The sequence below is a fragment of the Pocillopora damicornis genome, chromosome 8 (assembly GCF_964200805.1).
Source record: "Pocillopora damicornis chromosome 8, jaPocDami1.2, whole genome shotgun sequence".
NCBI lineage: Eukaryota > Metazoa > Cnidaria > Anthozoa > Scleractinia > Pocilloporidae > Pocillopora > Pocillopora damicornis.
The window spans coordinates 7,672,704-7,699,466 of NC_142677.1; the positions used below are offsets into that span (position 1 = coordinate 7,672,704).

General features: G+C 37.5%; 3 protein-coding genes and 1 long non-coding RNA gene across 5 annotated transcripts in view; 2 read left to right on the top strand and 2 right to left on the bottom strand.

Annotated features, from left to right (window-relative positions):
* Positions 1 to 527: 527 nt before the first annotated feature.
* Positions 528 to 9,212, bottom strand: LOC149041230 (DBH-like monooxygenase protein 1 homolog). Its single transcript, XM_089180123.1, has 14 exons — positions 8,785 to 9,212; positions 6,222 to 6,368; positions 5,895 to 6,065; positions 5,698 to 5,781; positions 5,081 to 5,263; positions 4,831 to 4,933; positions 4,551 to 4,714; positions 4,329 to 4,404; positions 4,065 to 4,150; positions 2,504 to 2,542; positions 2,275 to 2,334; positions 1,698 to 1,825; positions 1,422 to 1,554; positions 528 to 1,191 (listed from the first exon to the last, which is right to left on the bottom strand). Exons 1-14 carry the CDS (start codon positions 9,079 to 9,081, stop codon positions 1,033 to 1,035), a joined length of 1,830 nt encoding a protein of 609 aa, XP_089036249.1. The 5' UTR covers positions 9,082 to 9,212; the 3' UTR covers positions 528 to 1,032.
* On the top strand, positions 2,737 to 4,210 carry LOC149041231 (uncharacterized). Its single transcript, XM_089180124.1, has 2 exons — positions 2,737 to 3,110; positions 3,261 to 4,210. The coding sequence occupies exons 1-2, from the start codon at positions 2,879 to 2,881 to the stop codon at positions 3,806 to 3,808; spliced, it is 780 nt and encodes a 259-aa protein (XP_089036250.1). The 5' UTR covers positions 2,737 to 2,878; the 3' UTR covers positions 3,809 to 4,210.
* LOC149041232 (uncharacterized) lies at positions 8,395 to 26,756 on the top strand. Its single transcript, XR_016179091.1, has 3 exons — positions 8,395 to 8,643; positions 24,087 to 25,418; positions 26,074 to 26,756. It is a non-coding gene; the product is annotated as an uncharacterized LOC149041232 (long non-coding RNA).
* LOC113678177 (uncharacterized) overlaps positions 11,639 to 26,763 on the bottom strand; it is a 32,300-nt gene continuing 17,175 nt past the window's right edge. For both annotated transcript variants that reach the window (XM_089180117.1, XM_089180116.1), the window contains exons 27-51: positions 26,072 to 26,233; positions 25,606 to 25,728; positions 25,169 to 25,412; positions 24,236 to 24,378; positions 23,713 to 23,961; positions 23,148 to 23,425; positions 22,436 to 22,541; positions 21,730 to 22,077; positions 21,428 to 21,463; positions 21,028 to 21,151; positions 20,594 to 20,665; positions 19,458 to 19,529; positions 18,971 to 19,042; positions 18,761 to 18,832; positions 18,423 to 18,494; positions 18,210 to 18,281; positions 17,803 to 17,874; positions 17,506 to 17,583; positions 16,014 to 17,065; positions 15,413 to 15,618; positions 14,817 to 14,988; positions 14,416 to 14,476; positions 13,894 to 14,086; positions 13,138 to 13,320; positions 11,639 to 12,349 (exon numbers count right to left, since the gene is read on the bottom strand). In XM_089180117.1, the coding sequence (XP_089036243.1) occupies positions 12,227 to 12,349; positions 13,138 to 13,320; positions 13,894 to 14,086; positions 14,416 to 14,476; positions 14,817 to 14,988; positions 15,413 to 15,618; positions 16,014 to 17,065; positions 17,506 to 17,583; positions 17,803 to 17,874; positions 18,210 to 18,281; positions 18,423 to 18,494; positions 18,761 to 18,832; positions 18,971 to 19,042; positions 19,458 to 19,529; positions 20,594 to 20,665; positions 21,028 to 21,151; positions 21,428 to 21,463; positions 21,730 to 22,077; positions 22,436 to 22,541; positions 23,148 to 23,425; positions 23,713 to 23,961; positions 24,236 to 24,378; positions 25,169 to 25,412; positions 25,606 to 25,728; positions 26,072 to 26,233 (4,385 nt within the window). In that variant the 3' untranslated portion in view covers positions 11,639 to 12,226. The remainder of the gene's footprint in view (positions 12,350 to 13,137; positions 13,321 to 13,893; positions 14,087 to 14,415; positions 14,477 to 14,816; positions 14,989 to 15,412; positions 15,619 to 16,013; positions 17,066 to 17,505; positions 17,584 to 17,802; positions 17,875 to 18,209; positions 18,282 to 18,422; positions 18,495 to 18,760; positions 18,833 to 18,970; positions 19,043 to 19,457; positions 19,530 to 20,593; positions 20,666 to 21,027; positions 21,152 to 21,427; positions 21,464 to 21,729; positions 22,078 to 22,435; positions 22,542 to 23,147; positions 23,426 to 23,712; positions 23,962 to 24,235; positions 24,379 to 25,168; positions 25,413 to 25,605; positions 25,729 to 26,071; positions 26,234 to 26,763) is intronic.

The following is a 26,763-nucleotide window of genomic DNA, read 5'->3' on the forward strand; positions in this document are numbered from 1 at the left end:
TAATAGGTTACAGAAACAGGGAGATAAAGTTATTCCCTAAAGAAAACGCTAAAGCCGACTACATCAGCACACTTATTCCTTCGATCTTCAACAGAATAACGCGCTCATTTCGGATTAGAAATGGCAATAACGTGCTTAGGATGGAATCCGGCAATCGCAAAGGAGACTCCGCAAGAGGAACAGTAATGAAGGTGAATGTGAAGATAAACTTCTCTGGTTACCTGGTAGTAAGTTCCCTTGATCAAGCCAGAACTTTAAACGGAGGATCAGATAGATTGAATCCCCAATACCATCTTAATTAATCGTGCCTAACGACATAAATATCCCGCGTTTATAGCTGGAATAAAAAGCAGCTAATGCCCCAGTTTGTTGATGCTAACTTTTACAGAGAAGCATGAAATAGCGATAATTTGTTGGTTGTCAGGGGGGAGCATAATCTGTGGTTGGTTTAGTGCAACCTTCTTGTATGGAAGAGATTTCCGAGGGTGAAACTACGACGGGAAGGGTGTAATCTTGTTTAAAGCTCGTTAAATCACTGCTTCCAATTTATTGTCTGTTAATTGGTGCAGTACATCGTATATAGGCTTTAGGATTAACAATCTATGCGTCATCTTCGCTATGCAGAAGTCGTCGGTTCTTGAACGCATCTGTGTGTCACACTAACACCTCTTGTACTTTCTAACTACTTTTGTTAACCTAATGCCGGATCAGAAGTGAAAGTATCCAAACAGTGCTATTATTTATCATCATTAATTTTCACACACTGTTTCACCATTTATCTCTAATGTTACAAGTTGATCTAAAAACGAGGAGACCGTCAAAATTGATTCATCTAATCATATTTAAAAAAACAGATAGTCTTCCCGATAGATCTCCGACTTCAGATTTATCGCAACACAATAAAAGGGAATCATGAACACATGTGCAAAGTCATAAGAACTACCAAACTGTTTATTAATTTGCTATATGTTTATCTTAAAATACGGTTTCTTTTATCATGCGTAAAAAAAGAAAAAAGTTCCACCTCAAATCTTACAGCAACATCAAATACACCATCAGCAAAGAAAGAAACAAAGAACGCGAGGCAGTCACCATGGCAGAGGCAGCAGCTGGTTGATCACACTTTGACTCTTTTGGTGGTAGAGAACGGGTTATCTTTGGCACTGACAACCTGTTGCCAGGTATTTTTCCCTGTCAAATACGAAATTAAATCGATTAGCATATAGATAAACGACTCGAAAAATCCGAAAATCATGCGACACTTTTCTGTTGAAAAAACGTACTTTGTAATTATCAAAACGGAAAAAACATCAGTGTCGGTTTCAGGCTGTCTTTCTTAACTCCACTTTTTACCTTTTTGATGATATACCAAAATTTAAGGAAATGATTTATGACATACCCGAGTAGGAGGGTTTACTTACCCAAAGACAAGGTACAAGAAATGTTTCAGCTTCGTTGTATCTCCTCTGCAAGTCTGTCGCCATTTCTTTCGTCCAAGTAACATTCGCACCAACAAGAGGATTAGACCACTCAGACGTCACGTTGAGGGATGCGCTGCCATCAGAAATAAGCAAATAGTGATCGAATAAATGAACAGTCGCTAAAAGAAATATTCATCCAAAATTTCCAGGCGCCATCCTTAAAACTTCAATTCCGAGAAAAGTCCGCTGCCGGTTAGGAATATCAACAGTACTTACATGTTACTTCTGATGAAGTCTTGTACTGGGTCTCTTTGAAGACTGACGCAGTTTAACGTGGCATTCGACTCTTTTGGATAGTAAAATAAGAAGTTTAGGCACATCTCTTGAGAGGTTGCTATTCCACCCTAAATATATGAAGCATAAAACGAAATAATTAAATAAATGAACAAAATAGCAACAGATCTTTCGCAACGTGGAAACTCCAAGGTTATAGCGCAATGATTGATAGTAATATATGATACCCAACTGAGGAGCTTCAATCCCGTAACTTTCCTTGAAGACCAAAAGAGGTACAAGCTTACTAAAGGTACTAAATTTATGGGATTCCCTGTATAACAAAGTACAACAACTTCAAAACAAATCATAAATTATCCTCAGGCAGGCAGATGAAGATATAGGGCTTTCCAAGGTTGTGATTAAAGTAAGCGCCAAGTAAGTTTCCGATAAACTACTGCCGAAAAACTGTTGACGTGCTTCTGAGCGAGTTAACTACTAGAGAGCTACATCATACGTGTTTTATAAATATACCATCATAATGTGTATGATAATGCATTTTCCCCTGCAGTCAACTTACCATTACGAGCTTATCGCGGTCCATAGTTTGATATTTGCAATAATGAATCAAATCGTCTCCCTAAAAGACAAAAAAAAGTCAATATATTTGGCAATGTTTGATTTTCATGTCTTAATGTCGATAAGGCATTTAACGTTGAGCAAATGTATTTAACATTTTTTAATCCTTTTCTTTGCATCAGAAGATTTTCAACTCTTCTTAAAAGTAAAATGTGTTAAGTGGCTCTCACCGGTTTTACGTGAACCTCCTTCCTTAAAATTTGTATATCCTGCGAAAGGAAAGTTAACTTTTCTTTATGATAATTAGATCAGGTAACCGATCGATTTTTTAACTGATTGAAGGGATAAAAACGAATGAAGGAATATTTCTATAAAAGTGACTACATGCATAGTTAGTAGAGGAGACTGGTTATGAAAGCCGGCGAGCTTCAAAGACCGATGTCTTTGTTTTGATTTTTGCCTTGTCACGTGATCGCGACAGTGCACATTTATCAAACGATCATGGCGTCCGTCGAGTAGTTTCTTGTTAGTTGTGCGATATGTGTTAGGTTTCTCCGTAATTTTCATCAGTATATGGTTGTCATTTTGCAAGAAATATAAAAGTTATGCCAGGGGCTAATTGCTCAGTATTTGGCTGTGGTTCGTGCAGAAGAACGAAGGGAATTGGTATTTGGAAGTTGCCTGTGGCAAAAGACGAAGCTCATGGAACATGGCGAGACGAATGGCTTGGTGAGATAAAAAAGACAAGAGAAATGTATCAGAACTTCAGGGAACAGTTGAAGAGCGATAGAATATATACCTGTGAGAAACATTTTGCGCCCGAAGATATCGAAATATGTAAGTACATATCTATATTTTCTTGTTAAATTTTCGGATTTGCTTCGAGTTAGTTTTCACCGATCAGTGTTGCTGCTGTTTGAAGTTCGTTCTGAAAGTGGATAGGTTTGACTATTTCCAAGTTTGACAATTTTATCTTTTCTTTGATAGATCAATCTGCGAAAATGACCAAAAAGAAGCCCAAATTTGAAGCTTTGCCGAAGCTGAACATGCCTAAGAAAAGCCATGAAAGCAGGAAGCCTTCACCACGTCCTGAACGTTCGGTTGTACAATGTAACGAGGGGCCTTTACCACACAGCTGCTACAAGGGATTTTCAGAGCTCTGCCAACGAGTTAAAAGCCTAAAAAGCCTTGGTGATTGGAGCCTGGAGATCTTTGAGGACAAAATTGTGCTGAAGAAAACCGTGCATCCGTACGTTCTGCCACGTTTGGAAATTATTATGGATGACAGTCTTGGCTTTACTGTGAAAGTATTTGGTTCCTATTTACCTGAAGATCATCCTTTGTACCTGGACTATCGTAGAACAGTTCGAAATATTACTGTATCTAACTTAATAAGGCAACTGGAGGGATACAAGTTGTGTGATGGAGTCTCTATAATGGAACTTAATGGGAAATTGTATCATTATGTTATACCATTGAGTCATGACACATTTGGAGAAGAAGAGGAGCAGCAGTTCCCACTATGCTACATGTGATACTATCATAGGGGTGAACATTCCAGATAATTGTACAACCAACAGTGCATGCTTCTGTTCTTGCATTCGACGAAATTTTAAACTTTCTCCACTATGGTCAAAATTTCCGTTTCTTTTTCTGAGAATGTTTTCAAGAATAACTATGTAGGCCCACTTATGCCCGTCGCTAGCAGTTCACCACAGAATCGATTATACGTATATGAATAACAAAGCAAACTTAAAGTGGAGATAAAGAAGCGTTAACTAATTCATTTACCTGAAAATTAAAATCATAATTGTCATCACGGACAATTTCAGGTAATTCAACTCCGTTGCGGACATGTTTCGTCCATGTTGCACGCCCTAATGGAAAAGTATAGCAGTATGACTCAATAAAAAAATCAATGGACTGATTAGACTTTATCAACTGCACAGCATGTTGTCTGAGACAACAATGAGTTCTTTCTAGCTTGTATGTATTATGTATTTGGAAATAGGAAGAATATGAAATAGTTTAAGTAGACATCAATAATGGAATAACCCTGTAGATGAGTGTGAAGGAAAGAAGCAAAGACCTTTATCCCTTTTTCTGGAAGTGTTGTCGATTCTAACGTTTTCTGAAAAAGGGTGGAAGTAGATCAAGGTGGGAACACATTTATGCATTACATTTCCAGGTGTTTGAGCAAAATTTCTTTCGATGAGAAATGCCGGCACACAAACAGTTCCCAAATCTCAAAGAGCAAAATATCTGCGACAAAGTTACCTGATAACACTCTTTGGGGCAATATCCTTTAGTTAACCAAGATTCTTGTTGTGGCGGGATTACCATATACGAGGTAACTGCTTCTCCGACTGTCATTGTACCAGCATCGTAGTCACGGAGGTGGGGAGTGTAGTAAAAACGAACTCCCGAATTGTCTTTTCGTCCTTTAAAACAAAGTAACGATTGAGATGTGAGAACACAGCCTTTTTTGAAGCTCAATAACAGCAAAAGAGCTGTTTTAAAGCAGCTTAATATCAACAGCAGGGACAGATTCACTGACCTTCAATATTCTCTGGATTGTCATAGTGTAGTTCTAGATAATAATTATTTGGTGAATCTTCCGTTCCAATCGGGTAACCAGTGTGCGTTGGATAGTAAAATGCCTAGGCGTTAACAAAATAAATAGTAAATGAGATCACTAATTATGCCGTGGTGGGTTTTTAAGATAAATACAAATAGTTTTGATTTGCATTTCAATTTTAATAAAATTATTTACTTCATCTAGAGTATCATCAACCAAAACTCCTTACCTCGCCTCCAACTCCCCACGCCGCTACAACAATTTGAGAGCCGTAACACTCTCTTAGTGGCATATTTGGATCCTCACAATCATACCCAGAGCCATAATGGCTGTCATTATAGTTCCCTGGACATGCGTAGACCACAAGATGATGCACGATGCCTTCGTTTCCCTTTTTTACTACTGGCTCAAACTGAAAAATGATGAAAGTTATGGTGGTCAGACTTATCTCAGGGGAAGTTTCAAACGTCCTATGAGAGAAATTTCAGTACAAGCTAGAGGAGCTACATCGGGTAACAGAAAAATGCGCGTAACAAACAAAATGTTTAATTTATAGTTGACCATTATCAATATGTATGAAAAACGACGAAACGATTTTGTGAAAATAAAGCTAAAGGTCAACTCTGGATGAGAAAGACGTGTAGGGCGACAAAGCCCACAAGTGCCAAATGGAGGGTTTTATCGTTGAATCGTCTTAAGTTTGGTCCAAATGAATAACTAGCTGACCCATGGGTGACTTGATCAGCATAAAATTAAACTGAATAGTGACAATAACAAGTTAAAGACGATGGAAAAGACACTGAAAACAATTGACTAGTAATAAAGTACATCAGTGTAATGACAAACCTTTGTTATGTGGTGTTTGCCTCTGATTTCCGGGATCTTGACGAGAGAACACCAGTATGTTGTGTGCTTTTTGGGAATTGTAACCTGTAATATGATGTTATCAAGGATTTAATTTTTAACTGTGATTTGGGACAGAAATAAGTTTTCGTGAAGAAAAGATTAGCTTCTTGTAATAATAATCAAAAGCATGTACCCACATTATAACTGAAAACGTCGAATTGCTTCCATCCTTTCTCATCCACAGTTTTCCTGTCCAATTTATTAAGGAGAAGGATACTCCTTGAACCCCTAAAGGTATGTTTCTTGATGTTATTCTCAGACTTTGGGTCTTCTGTGTGATAAGCAAAAACGACTTTTGTGGTACCTTGCTGAAAGAAACGTGAAGAACAAAAGCGCATTTAGTGGCAAGGAAAAAGCACTAAAGTTACCATCCTTTCATACTCAATTGGAGAAAAATAACTTTATAAAGTCAAACATATACAAAATACGAGGAATATAAAATATTTAGCGGTTGGTTTTTATACTTCAATCTTCCTATCTTTAGGATCACAGGTGTCAAATTTTCTTTTAAACTTCAACACGGTTTTGCTGTCTGTTTCCTCCCAGCCAGTCAAATCGTAGTTTTTTTGCCAGTCCAAGGGCGGTAGACTCTCTGCATCAGCAAAACGATCCTGAAAAGAAGACAAAAGCGAAACTTTCATTTTATGTGTGATAATAAGGGAACAAATGATTGCTTTCAAATCAGGGTATAAATAGTGAGGTTCATGAAGGGAACGTTACTGTAAATAGAGTTATTATTTAGTTGGATACACATTACTTAAAGGTTACACATCAATGTAAATTTCCCAAACCCCTCGGTTTATCATCCGCACGCTTTTCCAAAGGCTGCCCGGGCAAATCATTCACTTACAGCAGCTCCATCATAGGCTCGTACATCTGTGGACAGTCAATGGACTGCTCTCTAAGGATGTGATGGGTGGCGCCAAAATGCTACATCTCGAACTTTACTTGCCGCGAACCCATTCAGTGAGAGCCTCAAACAGTTCAGTCATTTCGTGCCCAGCTAGGTCGATTCGGACAGTTTCCTTCATACCCATGTACTAATAAGGCACGTGTCCATGTAAAGTATGTCTAAAGTAAGTTCGGTTTTTTATTTTAAATAGCAATATGACGTGAGATAGCTACGAGCACTGCAGTTTACGAAACATTGCTATATATTTACTCGTTGGCACATGGCCGGGATGAATGAGTTTTTGAAACGGTTGATGTGAAATCGTGGCAGATTGAAAGTTCTTTTGCTTCTCAAGTTATATGAACCTTGATGACGTGGGGGGAAGTTAGTGGACGCGACTGTGATCGCTCGAATTGGCGATGCCACTGAATAGCTTTTAGCAGTGATCATCGCGTCTTTGGCGTAGAGTAAAGAGTCCATAGTTCTCTAGGGATTGTTTAGACGATTAATAAGGCGCGATTATTGACATGGTTCTTTTCTGGACGCACTCGAGGTGTTTACTAAGGTATTCAGGAAGGCTATGGTGGAAAATAGGTGTACGGTATTCTAATACTGATCTTATAACTGCACAATAGAATTGCATAATGTCCTGATGGCTAACACCAGCCCTCTTAAGGAGCACTAAGAAATGCAAGCGCTTATTTGCTTTTCTTATCGACTCATATACATGCCCGTTCCATTTAAAATCTTTCGATATCGTAACTCCTAATATCTTAGCACGTTGCCCCTTAGAAAGTTCCTTCCCACCGACTACTACAGGATCGAATGATTGCTTGTTCTTCTTAAAATAAATAGTCGATTCCTTGCATTTATCCGCGCTGAGTTGCATATTCTGCTCATGAGATCAGTCCTAGACGGCGTCGACGACGCTCTGGATGTTACTTCGGCCTCCCTTAGGCGCAATTTCGGCTATAGTGGTGTCGTCCACATACTTCCACATACGTACCTTACTAACTCTCAAGTCATTTATCATTAAGATGAAAAGCCAGGGGCCCAGTTTTGTGCCTTGCAGCACACCAGCGGCACACCTGCGACAAACAACTTATTTTCTTGGTATACGTCATTCCGTTTTCCGCATTCCTTCTTGTGCCATTCAGACAAATATAACATCAAAATTAACATGATGAACCGTTTTAAAATCTCGCTTGAAAGCGTTAACCGCAGTGAAACAAACTTGTTACGAGCTGAACGAAACTAATTATAGCAAATTCTCTTATTCATCCATCGACCTTAATCATAGAAACGGGATTTTTCCAGTTTTATGAGGTAATTAACGAATCTTCTCAAATGAGGGGTCTATTTTTGTAATAAAGATATGAATAATGTCTCTTATTTGTGAACAAGATGAGATCATCTCTTGTTTCTGAACAAAGGCTGATGTGATGAAAATGTGATCATCACGCACGCCTAATTAATGAATGAATACTCGAGAAAAATCACCATACAGCTTTGTTACGAACTCGCATCATTATTCAATCTTTATAACAAATTTCCCCCACAAATTTGGTGGAGACACATTTTACTGCCGGTAGATAAATGGATTCAAAAGACAGTACATGAGAGGGAATTGTGATCCCTGTCATACACTGACTAGTGTCAAGGATGCTTGTTGCCCTCTTTCCCTCCAAAAAATGAGAATTAATTGCAACGTCACAAGAAAATATGGCGAAACCAACTGAGCAGAAGAAGAAATTTTCATGCTCTAGCCTCATCCAGCATGCTTTATACAAAACGCAGAACGGAGGACCGTCGAGGCTTCGTTATTCATTACATCGTTATTCATTATTCATTATTTTGTAAACAATGATTAGATGATATAGTGACAGGCGGCTTATTCCGACGATCTTGTGCAACAAAATGAACGTGAATTGATGCTTTTTCTAATCATAACAACGACAACAAAATTAGATGAGGGGACGCAAGCGGCCTCAGCTGTAAGTACTTTTTAGAAATGTTAAGATATTATCCTAGCATCCCTGACATTCCGAGTTGCGCGAGTGTCAAAATCCGTGCGGAGTATCTGTGGAATGTCAACCGAGAATGCACGATGAGCAATAGTCTTACAATTGACCTACCGTCAAGTAGCCTTTGGAGTCCTTTACCCATCCAATAACCATGTCGCTACCCACCATCTTGCCATTCCCTGACGAGATTCCAAAACCTACCCATCCTGTAGTTGCCGCCTCAACAGCAAAAGACACGGTTTCCTTATCCCAGTCGACCGTCCAGTACAGCTTCATTAACTCTTTCGGATCCAAAGCTGCATAGTGAACGTACTCAGAAGAGAGAACAGCGGCTCTGGCTGAGACTAGAACTGATAAAACCACGAGCACTGAAAGATACATTTCTTTCAGGCATCCGAGCTTAATCATGACCAAACGGTTTGCAACTATATAACCAGCAACTCTATAATTAGTTATATAACCTTACTCAATGCAATCTATGAATAGAACAATACAAAAGGTCTGATTAATACTACATTGTTCTCGGATTTCAAGTATCCTTAGTTGAATCACATGAGCACTTGATCATGTGATGCAACTACGGATACTTGAAATTCGCGTTCAACACAGTATTTGTAGCTATTTTAAGCATCTACAGATGCTAATAGAGATATCCATTATTTTATACTGGCCAAAGAAATAATTCGCTCGAAGGAGGGCTACTTTACATAATTTTAATTCCTAGCAAAAAAATATAATTCCACTATCCTCTCAGCAGGCTCAGAACAGGAGTGAAACGGAAACAAAATTCACACTGTATCGTGCAGTTTGAGTGACCTCTATAAGTGAACTTAGAAATATTAGATTTAAATAGTTCTTTAGATGATCTAGGGCTACAAATGATTCGTTAATAGAATTTTACACGGTCAAGTAGGTGATCTTCACCGGTTAAAGAGTCAGGAAATGTGGCTTAGCAGAGATTGGTATAAAATATAAATCAAAATCCAACAAACGGAATGAAAATCACGTTAAAAAATGAAATCGCTGAGCACAGGTGCAAAGGTAATGTCTATAAACAAGGCTAATGAATAAGAAGAAAAAAAACAACAATCCTTCAAATATCATAACAACCTTCACTGCATACGCAAACGTTTTGTTGACGTCAATTCAAAACTGCTGACTCAAAATATATATAATTTGACACTGATTTCGCGAAGTTGACATGACTGTGCTGACTCATTATCTTCCTCTTCTTCAGTCCGTCAGTCAATGATGGTGTCATTTTTTTAACTGTGTGCCAGCTGCATGCCACTTGTAATCTGTCAATCTATTGCGTAACATCTGTTTCTTCGTAACCATTTAGGCAAAGAGGGGCTGATCGGACCGTCACTCTATTTGCCATTCGTTTGCAGTGTTATCAGGGAAGGTTGCAAAATGTTTAGTTTTTTCCCAAAGAGTTCATTGTGTTTGAAGTCAAAACATCGACAAAACAGCGGCTGTAAAAGTGACCGCGCGTTACAGGTCATAAAGTTTAAAGACCGATTTCCCTAAAACATGCTTAAAATAAAAAACGAAAACTTATTTCGTCAATTTTTGCTCACATTCTACACATAACATATGGGACATTAAAATTTGGTGTTGCCTTTATTTATTACTGAGTTAATTCATTCTGTGTAATCCTACGGTATCGAGAACACGCCTTCATGAGATCACGGCTATCATTGTACAGATACTAATTATTTACATATCTATTGATGCATTTAGTCTGTTATTTGTGAAGATTCTCTCGCATTCAGAGGAATGAGAGAGACACCTTGTTTGAACCACGGCTGAATAAATACTTTTTTGTCTTTCATGTACCAAACCTAAGTTCGAAATCATAGCAGTATTTTTTATGAGCTTATTGATTGCATAACGGAAGTTCTTATGGTTTCTTATCAAGGTATTCATTCTTTTATTTACATATCCATTTATGCATTTAGTCAGTTATTCATTTACATTGTCTCGTATTTAGAGGAATAGGAGAGAAACCTTGTTTGAACCACAGCTGAATAAACGCTTTTTTGTCTTTCATGTACCAAACTTAAGTTCATGGCAGTATTATCAATGAGCATATTGACTGTGTGACGGAAGTTCTTATGGTTTCCTTATCGATATTGCAACGCAGCATAAATAGGATCGTCAAAATGGGCATGTAAATCACGAGACACGAAAGGAAACTTTCTGTTCTGTAGCAAGAGCTAGTACCGTGCTAATGACAGTAAGTATAAACAAGAGCCTCCATTTGGCGCAATATCTGATCATGAAGGTCTCAATAGGGTTAACCGTTCGCCGTGAAACGGCGAACAAATTTATCTGTTAATTATCAACTTTTAACCGTTTGTCGTAAAAAATGTCAACAGTTAAAAGTTCTTATTTAATTTCAACGGAAAGAAACTAACCGTTAGTCATAAAAAAGCCAAAATTTTAACCGTTAGCCGTTTTGACCCTCATATCGGTCCGCGGACATTACTAGTGCCGAGAAGCGAACATTCTCCATTAATTAGCAAAGCTCAAAGGAAACTGTGGGCTTTGAGGAAAAATAATGTCCTGGGACAAATGCAAGGGCTACTCGCTCCAAATGGAAGCTACTGAGTTGGCTATCCTTCAAACATTTTCTCGCAGCGTGCGAAACGAAACGCTTCCAAAAAGCCTGGCGTCGACTTTTCAAAGAGACTTGAATACTGTAATTTGAACCGAGACTTCTATCTTCCTCTGTATGTAACAAAATTAAAACACTCCCCTAAATTGAATCATTTTAAAGAAGCCCTTCATCGCATTTGTTGCAAGATTTAAAAAGTGGGAAATACAGGATGCTTTCTAGTTTTAACTGAAAATTGTCTGTAGAGTTGTCGCGTTCAGACCGATCGCACGGTAGCAAAACGTTTGAAGGATGTTTATGACGCCTCGTAGTTATCAAACCGCTGGTTCGCCCATTCTCAATCGGTTTTTCTTTTTTCTTCTTTTAGTTTTTTCATTTTGTTTTCTTGCCCCTAACTTTTGTTAAATATGTCACTACGATGACATCATGATGTAAATATACATTTAAAAAACCTTTGCCCAATATACGCTTGATTGGTTACTTTTAAAGCCCTCTGGTAACAGAAGCACCCATAACACTATTTTATGTCTCCTTTGACCAAAGGTATGGAACAGTTAAAGTAAATTCGACTTTTTAAATCCGTTTTTGACACTGGTGCATGGTGGAGGGGAATGAGACTCGTCCTATGTGAGCAACTAAAACGCACACCCAAATCACGCACGCAACAAAATAAGTTTGGAAAAGAGTAATGAGCCCCAACGAAAAAAAAATGATATCATTGAAAATTAACTCCATTCACGATAGCCGAAAACAAATTAAAATCCCATGAAAGATTAAATGGGAACTGAAAGTATTTCTCAACACCGGACAATCATTTCGATGAGCCAGGGGCTACGCAATGCATTTTGGGCGTAAATGAGTCTCCGAGCATGCGCCTCTTACAGGACGAAGTTAAAAAAAAAAAACAGTTTCCAACCGCTGCATCGCTAATAACTACAAATTTGTATCCCAGATATCATTGCGACACCACAGCTCTTCCAGAAGGCCTCGAAGTTCCAAAGCTTTTGGTCGAACATCCGGGTCCTGTTCAAAGCACAATTGTATCATTTCTCGAAGCTACAATAGGAAAAGAAAAAAGAAAAGTGAGAAAGAAAAGTGAAAAAGAGAAGTGTATTTTGTTTTCTTACCCACAGACCGTCAAACTTAATGATAGGCTCATCATCCCTCCTAGGTCCCATAATTATATATCGTGAAGAAGGATGTTTACCCCTTAATGAGTGACTAACATCTAATTTCTCCTTACAACGTCACCCCTGAATCAAACATTAAGGTCATGAGAATAAGGGAGATAGTCACTAACTAAAGAAGCTCTTGATTGTTGAACAAATTCTCCCTGTCAGACCCCTTGGAAATGTCTTTGGAGTAGTATGGAGAATATGCATACTGATGTTAGGGAAGGTTAAAGCTTCACCTTCAGAGTTTTTTTGTAGCATAGGGCGTGTCATGCAAGATATGTAGAATTGTTATGGTATTCGGAAACAATGTTAGGTGCTAATTTTTTAAAGTGTAATTGAGCTATGAAAAAATGTTTCATACTTCTAAAAATTCTTAATAGTTAAGTGATATTTATCTCTTCCTTGTTGCAATTTGTGGTAAACTTTACCGTTCTTAAAGCTTAAACGCAATGCTTCGAGTTGATAAATGCAATTGAGACTATTGTAAACCTGTGGATCACGAAGGAAAATCCATGCGAATTTTGTGTGACACACATAAAGAGTATGTCGTTGGTTAAGTATACCTTGCCGGATAATCAACGACACACTCGTAGCTACAAAGAACTGTTCAGCCCGAAATAAAAAATACCTTGAATTTTTTACAGCAATAAGTTTGAATGTTCAACCTACTTGTGCCACCTCTTCATCTTCGTTGCAGCTCTTAATCAAATCGTTCAACAAGAAACCAAATTGAAGGATGTTTTTCCCTAATATGTCCTTCCTTTCATGCTCAGTTTTTGTAGATTCAGGAAAGTCTCGAGATATCAACTGGGCCGAACCAAATCCTCCAAGAATAGCAGCTATCGGGGGCATCTGCGTGAAAATTATCGAACTTGCGGATTACATTCATTGATTATGGAATATTCTGATGTTAAATCTCGCGGTGGTGAAAGTTACTAAACCCTTAAAACTATTAAAAACGGGAACTGACTGAACTTGGAAAAAAAATTGACCAGTTAGGCTGAACGACTTGTTGTAGTTCTCTTTCAAGTGCAGGAAAGGGAATCTTCCACTTTACTCGCCAGGTTACCCTTTTAATTGAGACAACTAGAACCAATGACAGTCACTACTGACCATACAAGCGTTAGTGAACATTATTTACCTGGATAGAGCTCGTAAAGATAAATACAGACAGTTGGATTGGGTGTGACTCTTTTAGTTGACTGACACGTGTGGTCTGTTTCCTTAATGATATTTGTAATTATACCTCTTATCGCCCTTATATTGACGCATGAAAGGACACTTCATTATCCGGGTTAAATTCGTAGCTTACCATGCATGCAGCTGTGATGTGATAAACCCTGGTGTTTCGATCAGCCAATCAGAGAGTGCGTAACATCGAAAATTCATCAACATGAATCGTAGTTAGTTCATAATCTATCTTACCCTTAGTCCTCTTCCTATCAGCACGTGGGAAGTTGTTATTTCGTTATGAATAACACCCTTTCGTTCCAAGTATTCGATGGCATAAATTAAATCAATGGCCACAACTAAGACTAGGTCCAGGTTTAGAGTAACTCGGTTGTCATTCAAGAACTCAGCCAACGTCTTACTCGAAGTAAAGTCATAGCAAAGCAAACTGTGATTGAGATCAATAACATAGATAAGTATTAGGAATATTATAACTGTATTGACTGAAGGAGCTCTTAACTCAGTGACAGTGTCCTGAAGATAAGATTTTCTTTCACATTTTGGATTGATACCGAAATTTCAGCGATAATTCGTAGAGAATATACTTTGCAAGGTTTACTTTTACCTTTAAATTTTCCACATTTGAAATCTTATGTTAACAAAATAGAGTAGCCATTCTGGGGAAGAAAAAAGAATGAATTCCTACCGTAGGGACATTTCACATAAAAAAAAAGCTGGGAGATAAATACGGGTTCGTTCACTCTTTAAATAACTTACAAACAACTTTTCTTTAATCGAAGAAATTTCCCTCGCTTGTGATGTAGCTTGCATTGTTCAGCTAAAAGAAAAAAGATTCGGAAAATTCTGAAATCAGTAACCAGTTATGTATTGTCAAAATTCACTTGTTAATAAATAATCAATTAGAAGAAAAATCATTTTAAAGCCTTGGTGATCCTATGTAACTGCGAAGGACGATCATTGCAATCAAGCGTTTCCCTTTAAAAATTGTCAAATGTCTCACTGCATGGGAAGACAACCTCATCATAATGTGAATAGCGTTGGCCTTAAACAGGCGTAGCCATATGTAACCTATTTTCAGCCTATTTGTCCTTCATAACATCTAAACTAGATATAACGGAAACCGCCTTATATCGGAAAAATAGCGCCTATCTTCCTACTTCGAGCTTTCCAGCAATATTTGATGATGTTTGGATGCCCTTCGCCATCTCCATTGAGTTCCTTGGCTATTTCTGTCTCCTTTTTCCAAGATTCCTCCTTAGCTTTTGAAAAATGCTTAACCAAACGCAGAGAAACGTCTTTTTTCTTTCCAGACCACGCCACAACAAAACCCTGAAAGAATTGATAAAAAAGTAGAACTGCAGTATATCATGATCACGTTTCTGGATGAATAGCGGATAGATATTCCTTTACATGACTTCCTTGTAATTATTTTTATCTATAAAAGGTTGAGTCCGTGCAAAATTTCTTTTTGCTGTTTTTGAGTCGAGCGGATTTCTCCTGAGGTGGATGAGAGGAGGCTTTGGCTTCATTGGTTTCAGTGGCGAATGTAGGGGAGGGGTTCGGGGGGCCCGTTTCGGACGAGCATTAGAAATCATGACATTGATTTAAATATATTTCCAATATCAATATGAATATACGTATTTCTAAAACAATAATCGATAATGATCATCCATTCCGGAAACATTGGTATTTCAATGGAGATGAGTTTAATATACATTTATGACCAAAAACGGGCAATTCTTATCAGCCTTACCACCGAATGTGAAGTCTCATCCGAAAAGACACTTGGTGTTTCAATCAGGTTTAAATCGGTTTCAGGTTCCTCGCATTCTGGTATCTCTTCCAATGGACGAGAGGAGATGCTTGGAATTGGGGAGAGGCTGAAGGTTGACAAAGTCGTTTTTTGTGACTCACTTGGGAGTCCACGAACTAATGAGCTGAGTGAAGTACCTCGTGACCCTAACGGAAGGTTTTGTCTCATGTTAGAATTATGATAACTGAACTCATCTGCCTAGTTATTCTATGGACTAAAATATTGGGTATTTTTATGCTAAACTTTTCTTTTTGTAGTTACACTTTACATAAGAGATAAGTTGGATTATATTGTTTACATTGCAGATTTAACGTATTCTGGCGATTTAACTGCAGCAGTACGTGCCGCATTATTTAAGAAATGTGTAACCTTTTATCCAGTTACAACAAACACTATAACTCTCCCTTCCGATAATTGGCGACACTGACCAATCAGAAGACAAAAACACCAAGTGTGTTTAATAGACAGCCGGATACCTTAACTAATTTCTAACATGTATCTAATTTGTATGAAAAAAAAGCATTGATAAAATGAGATTTACCTGGAGATCCTTCCCACTGATGTGAACTTCTTTGAAAATAACTTCTCAACCTGTCCTTCTGCTCTGTAACCTTCCTCTTCACCGAAGGAGTGGAAAATGTGTATAGTATAGGGTTTATGGACGAGTTTACAGGGAGGACAAACACGGCAATCCAAACGTAAGCTTGCTTTTCAGGATCATGAAATTTTCCGATCAGTGACAACATCCCAATGACAATTACAGGCATCCAACAGAGGAAATCAGTCAGAATGATAAAAGCCATTCTTCTCGCCATTTGCGATTCTCTGCTAATGTGCGTTGACCTGATATTCTTAGCGACATTTCTGACAGAGAAGAACATGACTATATATGCAGTGAGGATGTAAACAAATGATGCAAAATTCAAAGCAATAAAGATCCCCACAGCATATTCCCACCCAGCTTGACGATCTGACGACAGTTGGAGAGGAAGACAAACTGCAGACTTTCCATAAAATCCTACGTATCGTTTATCGTCATAGAAATAATCCAACCCAAACATTGGAATCACAGATAACAGAGTTCCGAAGATCCAGATAACCGCCACAATAATGTAAGCATTCCCACGATTCATGCGTCTCATTTTGAAAGGAAAAACGATACAGATTAGTCTATCAGTGGTAATGAGTGTTAACATTAGGACGGACACTTCACTTGATACCATAGACAGCACTCCAGTCAATGCACACGTTACTCCTGACCTCCAATTGATGTCATGCTTAAAGTATTCCCCTTGCCATTGTACGTCTTTTACAGCAATAATAAGCAGATAGATGCCCATTAGAAGATCTGAAATTGCAAGGTTCGTTAAAAGAAATGAGTGTATTTTGTTATCTTCCTTCACGATTACTCGCATCAAAATGACGAAGAGATTTCCAAGAAGAGCGGTCAGCCCCAAAATCCAAATGCACACTTGGACCGCTTTGTTTTTCATCAGATCAGAACAGCTAGAAAATTCATCTTTCGGCGAAATGCATCCGACACCAGGGGCTGCTTTTTCGGCGTAACAACAAAGGATGAACTCGTCAAGGAAGCTGAAAAAGTAATGATAATAACACCCAGTCAACCGTTTGAGAAGCAATTTTTGAGTTGTTTGCATTTAGAATCAATAACAAAATTTTTCTCAGATAATCGAGATTACTTTTTTTTTTTTCCAGTTATTAGATTATAGTGGGTATGCTTTGACTTTTAGCAACAGTGTTTTGTAGGTTTTAAAACGATTGTAACCAGACACTTCCTAAGATTTAAAGTCTGAAAGAAACCTAGCCTGTATAACTAAAAAAATTCAGACCACGTAGCTCAGTTGCTACTGGTGCCAAACTATTATACGCAAATCACAAGTTTGAATTCCGTCGAAGCCTGAATTTTTTTCAGGCTTCGTTTCTGCGATTACTTTAATTGCAGCTCAAATGCGAAGATCATTTCTTTATTTTTATTCAATTGATTTATATTAGTCCAGCTAACAAGGACTCACATTTCCTTAAGACTGTGGAGTTCATCGAAGGCGCCAGGTGAAAAGTCTCTCAAACTAATAGAATTGTTCCGTAAATCTCTGAAACAAAGATATATGTGTGTAACATAACATTGAAAAATGAATGAAATATTCAAAAGGACGGTAAAATGAAGATGCCTAATCTCCGTACAAATTTACTATGAACCTGGATTTAAATAATGACTTCATCATTGTGATTTAAGAAATGTTTTATGTATGCCTTTTGAATTAAAATCCAAACATTCCCCTTCCAAATTCGGACAACGAAGTGATTCTTACAATTTCTCCAATGAGGTAAGCCCAGCAAATGTCTTGGAAGTCAGTCTTTTTATCTTGTTGTAACGAAGAGACCTGAGAAAAAAATAATCGGGTACACAATTGTTTTCACTTATAATAACTGTTGGTGCTAGATGCATACTTTCAGTAGTTTTATTTGTTAGATAGCATTTATAATCGGAACAGCTAAATAGCTAAACTAAAATATTTTGTGACAAATGCCATTTTTTACTTAATGTATGCTTATTTCTGAATAATAATAAAATTATTAATAGTTCATATAATAATGGTTACGATATTAGTAATAATGCTAATTATAACAAACGAACAAAATAAAAAAACAGGAAAAGCAAAAGCATAAACAAGAAAATCAACAAAAGCAAATTTGCAGAGCAGCTCATTTCACTTACAGCACTTTGAGTCTTGTTAAGCCCAGGAATGTATTATCACTCAGCTCTTCCAGCAAATTGTTTTGAAGATACCTGCCAAGATATTGCCAGATCAAGATGGAGTTTTGAGAAAAAGTAAAAGATTTAAAAAAACCAAAACTCAAAACCAAATCAAATAAAAAAAATAATAACCAAGTCATTAAAAACATCTAAAAAGTTTACGGGAGAACTTACAAGTATTGTAGCTTCCGGGCTCCCTTAAAAGCATCCATATCTATAGAATTTATCCGGTTTTCTCTGAAGCTCCTATGAAAAAAAACATGAAAAATTTGTAGTCATCTTATTCAAGGTGCACTATTTTTGAGTCGTGTAATCGATGATATTCATTGCAACACTTCTCCTTTACAAATAATAATTTGATCGTAAATTGTTATAAATACACTTTTCAAAATCCTGAGGGCAGTTCTAATTGAGGATGAGGGCCCTGCAAATTAGCAAACAGACCCTTCGAGTTAAAGCTTCACTGAATCTACATACTGTTGATGGCAATCCTGCCTTAAAAATCTACTTACAATGTAGTCAAAGCTGCCAGTGAAGCCAGTGTTGTCGATGATATTTCCTCTATCAAGTTTAAACTACAGTCCCTAGATTAGAAAAACAAAGAGGGGACAAAGGCAGCGGATCAGTTTTGTTTCATTTATCTGTTTGGTCACCTGTTTATTACTTTTACTAACCAAATCACATCAGTGAATAATGATTTTTTTTTCACTTATCATACGTACAAAGTATGAAGATTTGACGCATTATGGAAAATTCCACCTGGTAAAGTCCTCATGAAATTTCCTTGAAGTTTCCTAGAAAATAATGATATGATTATTTTTTTAATATTCTTTAAAAACAAGAAGTAATTACTACAGCTTTCTAGCTTCGCAAATGTACATGTCAGAAAAGGAGCAATTTAAAGTATTATTTGGTCATGACCAGCCAAAAAAAAAGTAGTGTCCTCATTTGATGAAAGCCAAAGCAAAACCATTGTAAGAACTTGCACGTATGTTTCTGCTGGTAGTAATACATACTTCTCACTTACCTACTTCGAGTTCCGTACTGCTAGTTACGGACGAGTTTTTTCGGCTCGGATTTAAATCCGAGCTGAAAAAAACAAGGTTCCATAACATACGGTTCGAACCGAGGAAATGAGATAAGCAAGATATTTATGATTTCTCTGAGTTCAAATAGATGGGAAGATTTCGATTCAAACCATACACTTACAAAGAACGCAATGAAACAGCATGTTCAAACGCTCGTTTCTCGATTCTGAAGAGACGGTTTTGACTCAAGTCCCTGGAAGAAGCAACAAAAAACGGTACATATTTTGATTTCGTTTGTCTTAAATTATCACCATTTATAATATTTTGAACAGCTATTTAAACTTCACATCATCCAAGATAAGATCTTTTGATGAAGAGCGTCCTTCAGAGCCTCCTATGAAATGTTTTTCTTTAGCTGAAAGACAAACTAGGGATTCTGGTCAAACGTATATCTATTTTCGTGCTCTTCACTTTTCATCAAAGAAGTGATGAAATTTATTTGCCCCCGGCCCTGAATACCACCCGCATGTCAGTCAATATTTAGGTTACTTGTTGTACAGGAACACATCTATTTTTGCGACTCTAACTACCACTCTACAGACCTTTACAATAAAGTTCAGATATAACGCGCGCTGTCATTGGTTAAAAGAGCGTGCTCTATCAGAGTACAAAGCATAGAGCTTAGCTAAAGCTGTCACGCCATCTGCCAAACTGTACTATGTCTGACCTTTTCCGGGACTTCTCTTTAGTTTTTTTCGTTAATTGAAAGTGAAATTTCGGAACAAGCGAGCCGGCAAGTAGCAACAGAAGAGCCAATCAAAGATTTTTAAACATGCCAAGAGCTGTAGTTTACATTATTATAACGCGAACAGAGACGAAAATCCTCAAGGGGAAAACGAAATGGACAGTCCGAGATTTGAAGGTATTCACGCTCAGTTAGATTGCAAACTTTTGTATGGTAATAAAATCAAACACAGCTAACGCTCGTATAGAATATAGTGTTAAGAAGCAAATCAGAGCAAAACAGGAATTATGAAAAATATAGCCAGACTGGCATAACTGTAAAAATTCATACTAATCATGCAGGTGTCTGAGCGACTGCGATCATGCGGATCGCTCCGCAAAAAGTAGGGAGAAACACTCGACTACGTGTGGTGTTTTTCCTTACTCTTCTTTCGTGCTCTAGTCGCTTCACGCGTACTTACAGCAGTACAGACCACAGTTAAGGCCTCTTTATTTGTTAAATCATTTGGACTGGACAAAAATAAATAATCAAGTCGCATTTACAATATCAGCATTTACTTAGAGTATACTTACAAGTAAGTCAACATCAAGAGGCCAGAAAATTGATTCGTGCGTAGATACGAAATCCTATTGTTCTGGAACGATCTGCCATGAAAGAAGTGATATTTTAAAATCAAGTTACAAACAAACATTACCACAAGTATGCAGTCAAAACGCTTTGATCATCAAGGGAGGTGAAGACAAGGACAGAAAACAATATTGTTTTATCATCATTGTACTTCACCACAATGAATAACCAGTACTCTTATCACGATATCAATGGGTACTTATAAAATGTTTAGAAATTGAAAGGAAAAATTTATCTCCAATCCTCTTCTATAAGCGCAAATAGATTTTCATATGTTAAAATAGCTCTAACATTTCCTTCATCTTAGATATCTGAAACCTTCATTTTCATTTAAACTTTGTAAAGCACCAAACCGCTTACGAAGCGCTTCATATCTTACATTACAGCTGTATTAGAAGGCATATTTTCTGGTATGGCCTTCAACTCTCTTCCTTTTTTAACTGTGATCACCATATCATGACGCTTAGATGAGATGATATTACACTCACAGCTTGAAGGGCAACCTTGTGAGAGAAATAAAGCTGCTTTAGAAGAATAAGAAGACAGAAGACAGACTATTCAATCGCGAGTATAAAGTCAGTGCATAAAACACTTTAGATAAACTTGTCTGTCCTTTTCAGTACAGCACCAGTAAATTTGAGAAGGATTGGGCGAGAGAACTCATTTACAGCAGGTCTCTCCGGGTAACATCACGACTAAAAGTGGGGTCCAAGTTTGACTGGATCGAGAAGACCTTAGAGCTCCACTGGTTCAAATCAACACTTTAGATTCCATGTTACCTTCAAAACTGACGCAATTGGAATTCCCAAGGAGAGCTATGGGAGGAAAACAAACTACTGTTAAGTGTCATTCGACTCTATTTACTTTATTGAGCGCAATTTTGCTATGAGAACTTAACAACAAAAAACTATAACTATAACTATCGTTATTGTGAAAGTTATTCTTGTCGTAATCGTTATCCTCATCATTTCCATCCATCACAACATTCGCCAATCAGCCTGTCTCTCAAACCGTAAAACAATGATTTATTTGTGTTAAGGGAAGGTCTTGTAAAGTGCGCTTGAACTTAGTAGTCCTTTACCTTCTTCTGATGTGTAGTGCATCTTGAAACCAGATCTTGTAACTTTGTCGTTGCTTACAAACTTAATTAACATAAAATTCGTCGATGATTCAAGAAAGTCTGGAAATCGCAGGCCACAATATCTCCCGAGAAGTTTTTTTGTTTTAGTTTCGTATCCATCATAAACCTCAATGTAGTCACTATAACAAGATGGGTGATCTTCTAACTGAAATTCCAAGAATCGTAGCTTTATATTTTTTCCCGGAGCAACCTTTATAGTCCAGCGACAGAGAGTTAGAGGCGGATAATAACCGGGGAAGTGTGGAGAGAAGATAAAGCCTGATGAATTGGTCATATTTCCATTGCACCCTAAAAGACAACAAGGAAAAAATATGTAGACCATTTAAAGCAATTAAAGGTGGCGGTGCTAACCTCGAAGGGACTCACAACTTTTAATATGCCTTTTAAACTAACACTGCATGAAATACAGAAATAAATATGTTGACCATTTAAAGCAATTAAAGGTGACGGTGCTAACCTCGAAGGGACTCACAACTTTTAATATTCCTTTTAAACTAACACTGCATGAAATACATAAATAACTACACCAAGAGAAGATATATTAGTCAACATGAAACATATATTAAATAGCTGGCACTTAGTGCTAGAGAAAACAAAAAAAACCAACAGAAAAAAAAGAAAAGTACAGCATCATGTGAACATGTACCTTGCGTTGCCCTAAGTGGGACTGGATGGCAATATCCAGGCTGTACTTGTAAACCCCTTACACCAACAAAACCAGGGTACCTGCCCAAATCTGCTTCAAAAGAAACCTGAAAATGTAACCATTCGCCATCTGAATAATATAAATTATGAAGGCAAAACTAAGAAGATGGCAGCAGCAGAGAACATTTTATATACACATACTTATTTGAAGCACATTGTTGAGACAGCTGAATGTTTTGCTTCATCGGCAACGTGATCAGCACAATAAAATATGTTACATTAACTGAAAATTGAAAGTTGAAACTTCTTCAATGTTTTTCACAATTAGCTGTTGGCACCAAGAGAATATTACATCTCTTGGGGCACTAAAAGTACATATAGTCTCTTGTTGGCACTGAATCGTATTTTGTGGCACAAATCTGCTCTGGACAGCAGAAGCCATTATCGATTGATTTCCCTTATTAAACTTTATTGTTCAAAAGAATCTAAGAAAGACAGGAGCAAGACAATGATCACCCGGGGGCTGGAAGACAAGCGCGTACGCACTTATATATCAACCTTTTTCACGCTAAAGAGAAGATAGACGAAATGTTTCTGATCAGTCTAGCGCCCAGCGCTATCCGATAATTTACTTCCACTGTAAACTCAACAAAAAATTAAGAGTTAAAGAAGGTATCGGTTATGATGTCGTTCTCATAACTTAGCTTACTCACTCTGTATTTAGTTATACTTGGCAGGGTTACTCTGCCATACTTCCATATTCCTTCCGTGTTGTTAGACTCGTTTGCCGCCCATATTAACCGTCTCGTATGGTTTGCAAGGTCCATTTGTTGATAAAAACGAAGGAAACGTATTCCAGGACCATGTATGATATACCTAAATAATACACAGATGCTGTGTGCATCATAAGATCGCTCATAAAGCGGACTTTCAAACACGGATACTTGTCGAGATGGAGATGTTCGGTTTGCTAACACAATGATGCGGAGACCTGAGAATTAAAATAAGATTTGTCGTTGGTTATTTTAGTGCACAGCGTCCCTCGCTTTGATGGCCATTGGATAAAAATCCATGAGCTAAACTAACAACAAATCAATGAAAAATTTCAATAAAGGGTACTCGATAAACATTGCTGACAGGGATCAAAATTAATGGCAAGTCCTAGTTATGTCGAACCTGTGGTTCGCTTAGTACACTATGAAACCTACATTTCCACACAGAGAGTCTCATTGGGGCTACTTTTGTCGCCAGTATTTAAAAAGAGCTTTATGCACCAACCCTCATTGTCCCTACACGTCATTGGTCTTTGAATGTTAACGTCTCCAATGAAACCATACGTAAACTGGGACCAGGGAACAATGGTATTCATCAAATCCTCGCCACAGCCGTGCGACATCCAGGTTATCACGTGGTTATCGAGAAATGTGTGGAATATGTTAACGTGGCTGATAATACCAATGAATTCGCCGGCTTTTGAGTCTAATTTTGCTTGATCTTTTGTTAGTCCAACCACAAATTCACCTTTACCTGTTAAAAAGAATATAGGTATAGTGCAGGTTTACCTTTTCTAGCATTTTTTTAAAGTAAAGGGCTTCTTTTCAATGATCCTTTCAGTCTACTTTTCCTTTTCTCTTCATATTTTCTTGTGCTAGATGCAGGGCTTAGTCAAGGTTTTGGACACATTCCAGGATGTCTTGTTACCACGCACGTATTGACTGAGTGGGAGGGCCGGACGGGAACTTATTACGCTCGAGGTTATGACGGACGGACCGAACGTAGTATTGTATGTCATCGTCATTACCTGGAATTTTTTCACCTGCAGAAAATCCTCGCCCTTGAAGTTGTAGTTGGTCAAAGTAGAAGGTCAATATTCCATCTGGAGACTTCCACGCCAGGCAAATATGATGCCACTTGCCGTCGTTTGCTTTGACACTGGTCCTTTTCCTGTAAAGTATATAATAATTTACCAAGAAAACGGAAAGTGTTATCTAGAGGCTGGTCGTAATTTTCTAACTAATATTCTTGGATACTTCATACTGCTTTTTCATAGATTTGTTGTCAACCTGAGATCAATAAATGCCTTGGAATACCATAGTAGTACAAATTACTGGTATGAAGGCCTAATGCATTCCTATATAATCCTTGCTTGTACATCGGAATTAACTACTAGAGGCCACAAGAGAAACCGCGTTTCTTTTTCAGCATCCCACCCATTCATCCCGGTATTCACAAGTTCTTCTGGAAATTTTGAAACAAATGAATGGTCATTTAAACTTAGCGATATATCTGAGCTCGTACTGGCTTATGCCAAAGAATTATAATTGTAAGTATCGTAAATGGCAAGTTAGAAAACGTATATAAAAATTCATCAAACATACCAATTCATGGTAAGATTCGTCATTGTTACCCAGATAAGAAAAGGAAAATTACAACCAGAATATATTTCCCAATATACATATTATCGTTTTTCCTGAATTCGGCGATAACAAGCTCATTCCAATTCCGCTCCGGCTTTTCCTGCTTAGTTAAGACAATTTTAATTATACCTTTCTTTCAGTTTTGTTTCTTTCCCTGTTGTGAGCATTCTTTAAACATTTCAGAGTTAAGATAAAAATTTACCACTAGAAAAGCAAATACCTTTTCAAGGATACTTCGGACTTTAAAGGTACTGAAATCAGTCAAGCAATTATAAAGCTAAAGCCTTGTTCATGAAAGATTAACGAAAGAAACGTACGATTTTGTCTCGCCAGTGTAGACATAGAATCCTCTGTAGTCGATTAGCGCAATCGCAGTAACGTATCTTCCCTTTTTTTCATAGCGCACTCTGTACCAAAACGGAGTGCCTGCACTGGTATCGTCTGACGATTTCATCCAGAAGCAGACAGTGAAAGCCACGAGATCAGGCAAATCAGTAATGTTTACATAGCCGCTATGGTTAGCGGTAAAGTTCAGTTGGTAACTGCTTTCTTTCTCAACGCCTACAAGTAAGTAAACGAGAAAATTGTTAGTTCGAGGCGGAGAATATTGCCAAATAAAACAAAATGATAAAGAAGGAGAAGGTGAAGAAAGAGAGAAAGAAAGAAAAATTCTGAGTATGCCTACAAAAACAATTCCACCATAACCTAGTTTTATGAACGTTTTTGCATGAGTTTTAAAAAAAATTGTTTTTACCTGGCTTGACATGGGCTACTCTTGCCTCTTCATTTGTCTTCGTTTGCTTCCATGGCGTGGTGCTCTTCTTGGAATTGACCCACCCACAAAAGCCTTGACGAAACTCTAAACAGCCGCCGTTTACTTGCGAGTAATAGATAAAAACCCTTTCAATACATTTGAAAATTTAAGCGCCGCTCATGCAATAAAGAGGACATCATTAAGGATAAAATTAGAGGTGCAGATAAATTTAAAAGTGGGTAAAAAAACGAAATAAAAAGCTTAAAGGTAATAAACATTGCAAGAGAAGAAAGGAAAAATTAAAAATACCTAAATGGGCGATGGCTAGATTGGTGGATTGAATGATAGCTATAGATGGGCCGATGGAAGAATGAAGAAATGGATAGAAGTGTGAAGGAATGATAAGATATTTCAAATTGTAATTGTCTTCAAAGTGCATGAAAGCTATTTTAGCTTCTTTACTCACAGGCACACTGGCTCCACTTCGAAATATTGTCGATTGAAGAGGTTTGGCACCCCAAGGTCTCTGTACCCATGCAAGAATTGCGATGCTTGTTGTTGTGTGAAAAAGAGAATTTGCAGCATCCATCAATGGTACTTTGTACTGGACAGAACGCTCTTGTTGGTCCTGGGTAACACAGAGGTCAAAGGAACATCTACCTCACTATTGGTCTATTCATAATAATCATCACCATTCATAATAATCATCACCATTCATAATAATCATCACCATTCTCATCAGCACGTTTGATTTACTTGCTATCTTTCGGAGATTTATTGATAAGGCAAACGTGAATATTATTTTCTAGAAAACGCCACTTATTATCCCACAGGTTAACGAGTTTTTTTATCTTACACTGACTCTTTAATTTTGAGTTCAGTGAAACTTGAATACTATATTGTAAGTTTATCCGTATAGTAGAGTTCAAACACACATTTGAAAACATTATTCGTTGTTTAAGGGGAAATTTGAGCTGGACAGTTTCAAAAACTGACGTAACGTGAAAAGAAAAGTTAAATTCAACATGTAAAGGTGGGCGGTAACACCTCAGTTTGATATTTCTATTGTTGGCTATCGACGTTAAATAACGCCCCACGCAGTAAATGTAAACCAAAACAAAACATGCTTGAAATAAAGATAATTCATTGTACTAAGGC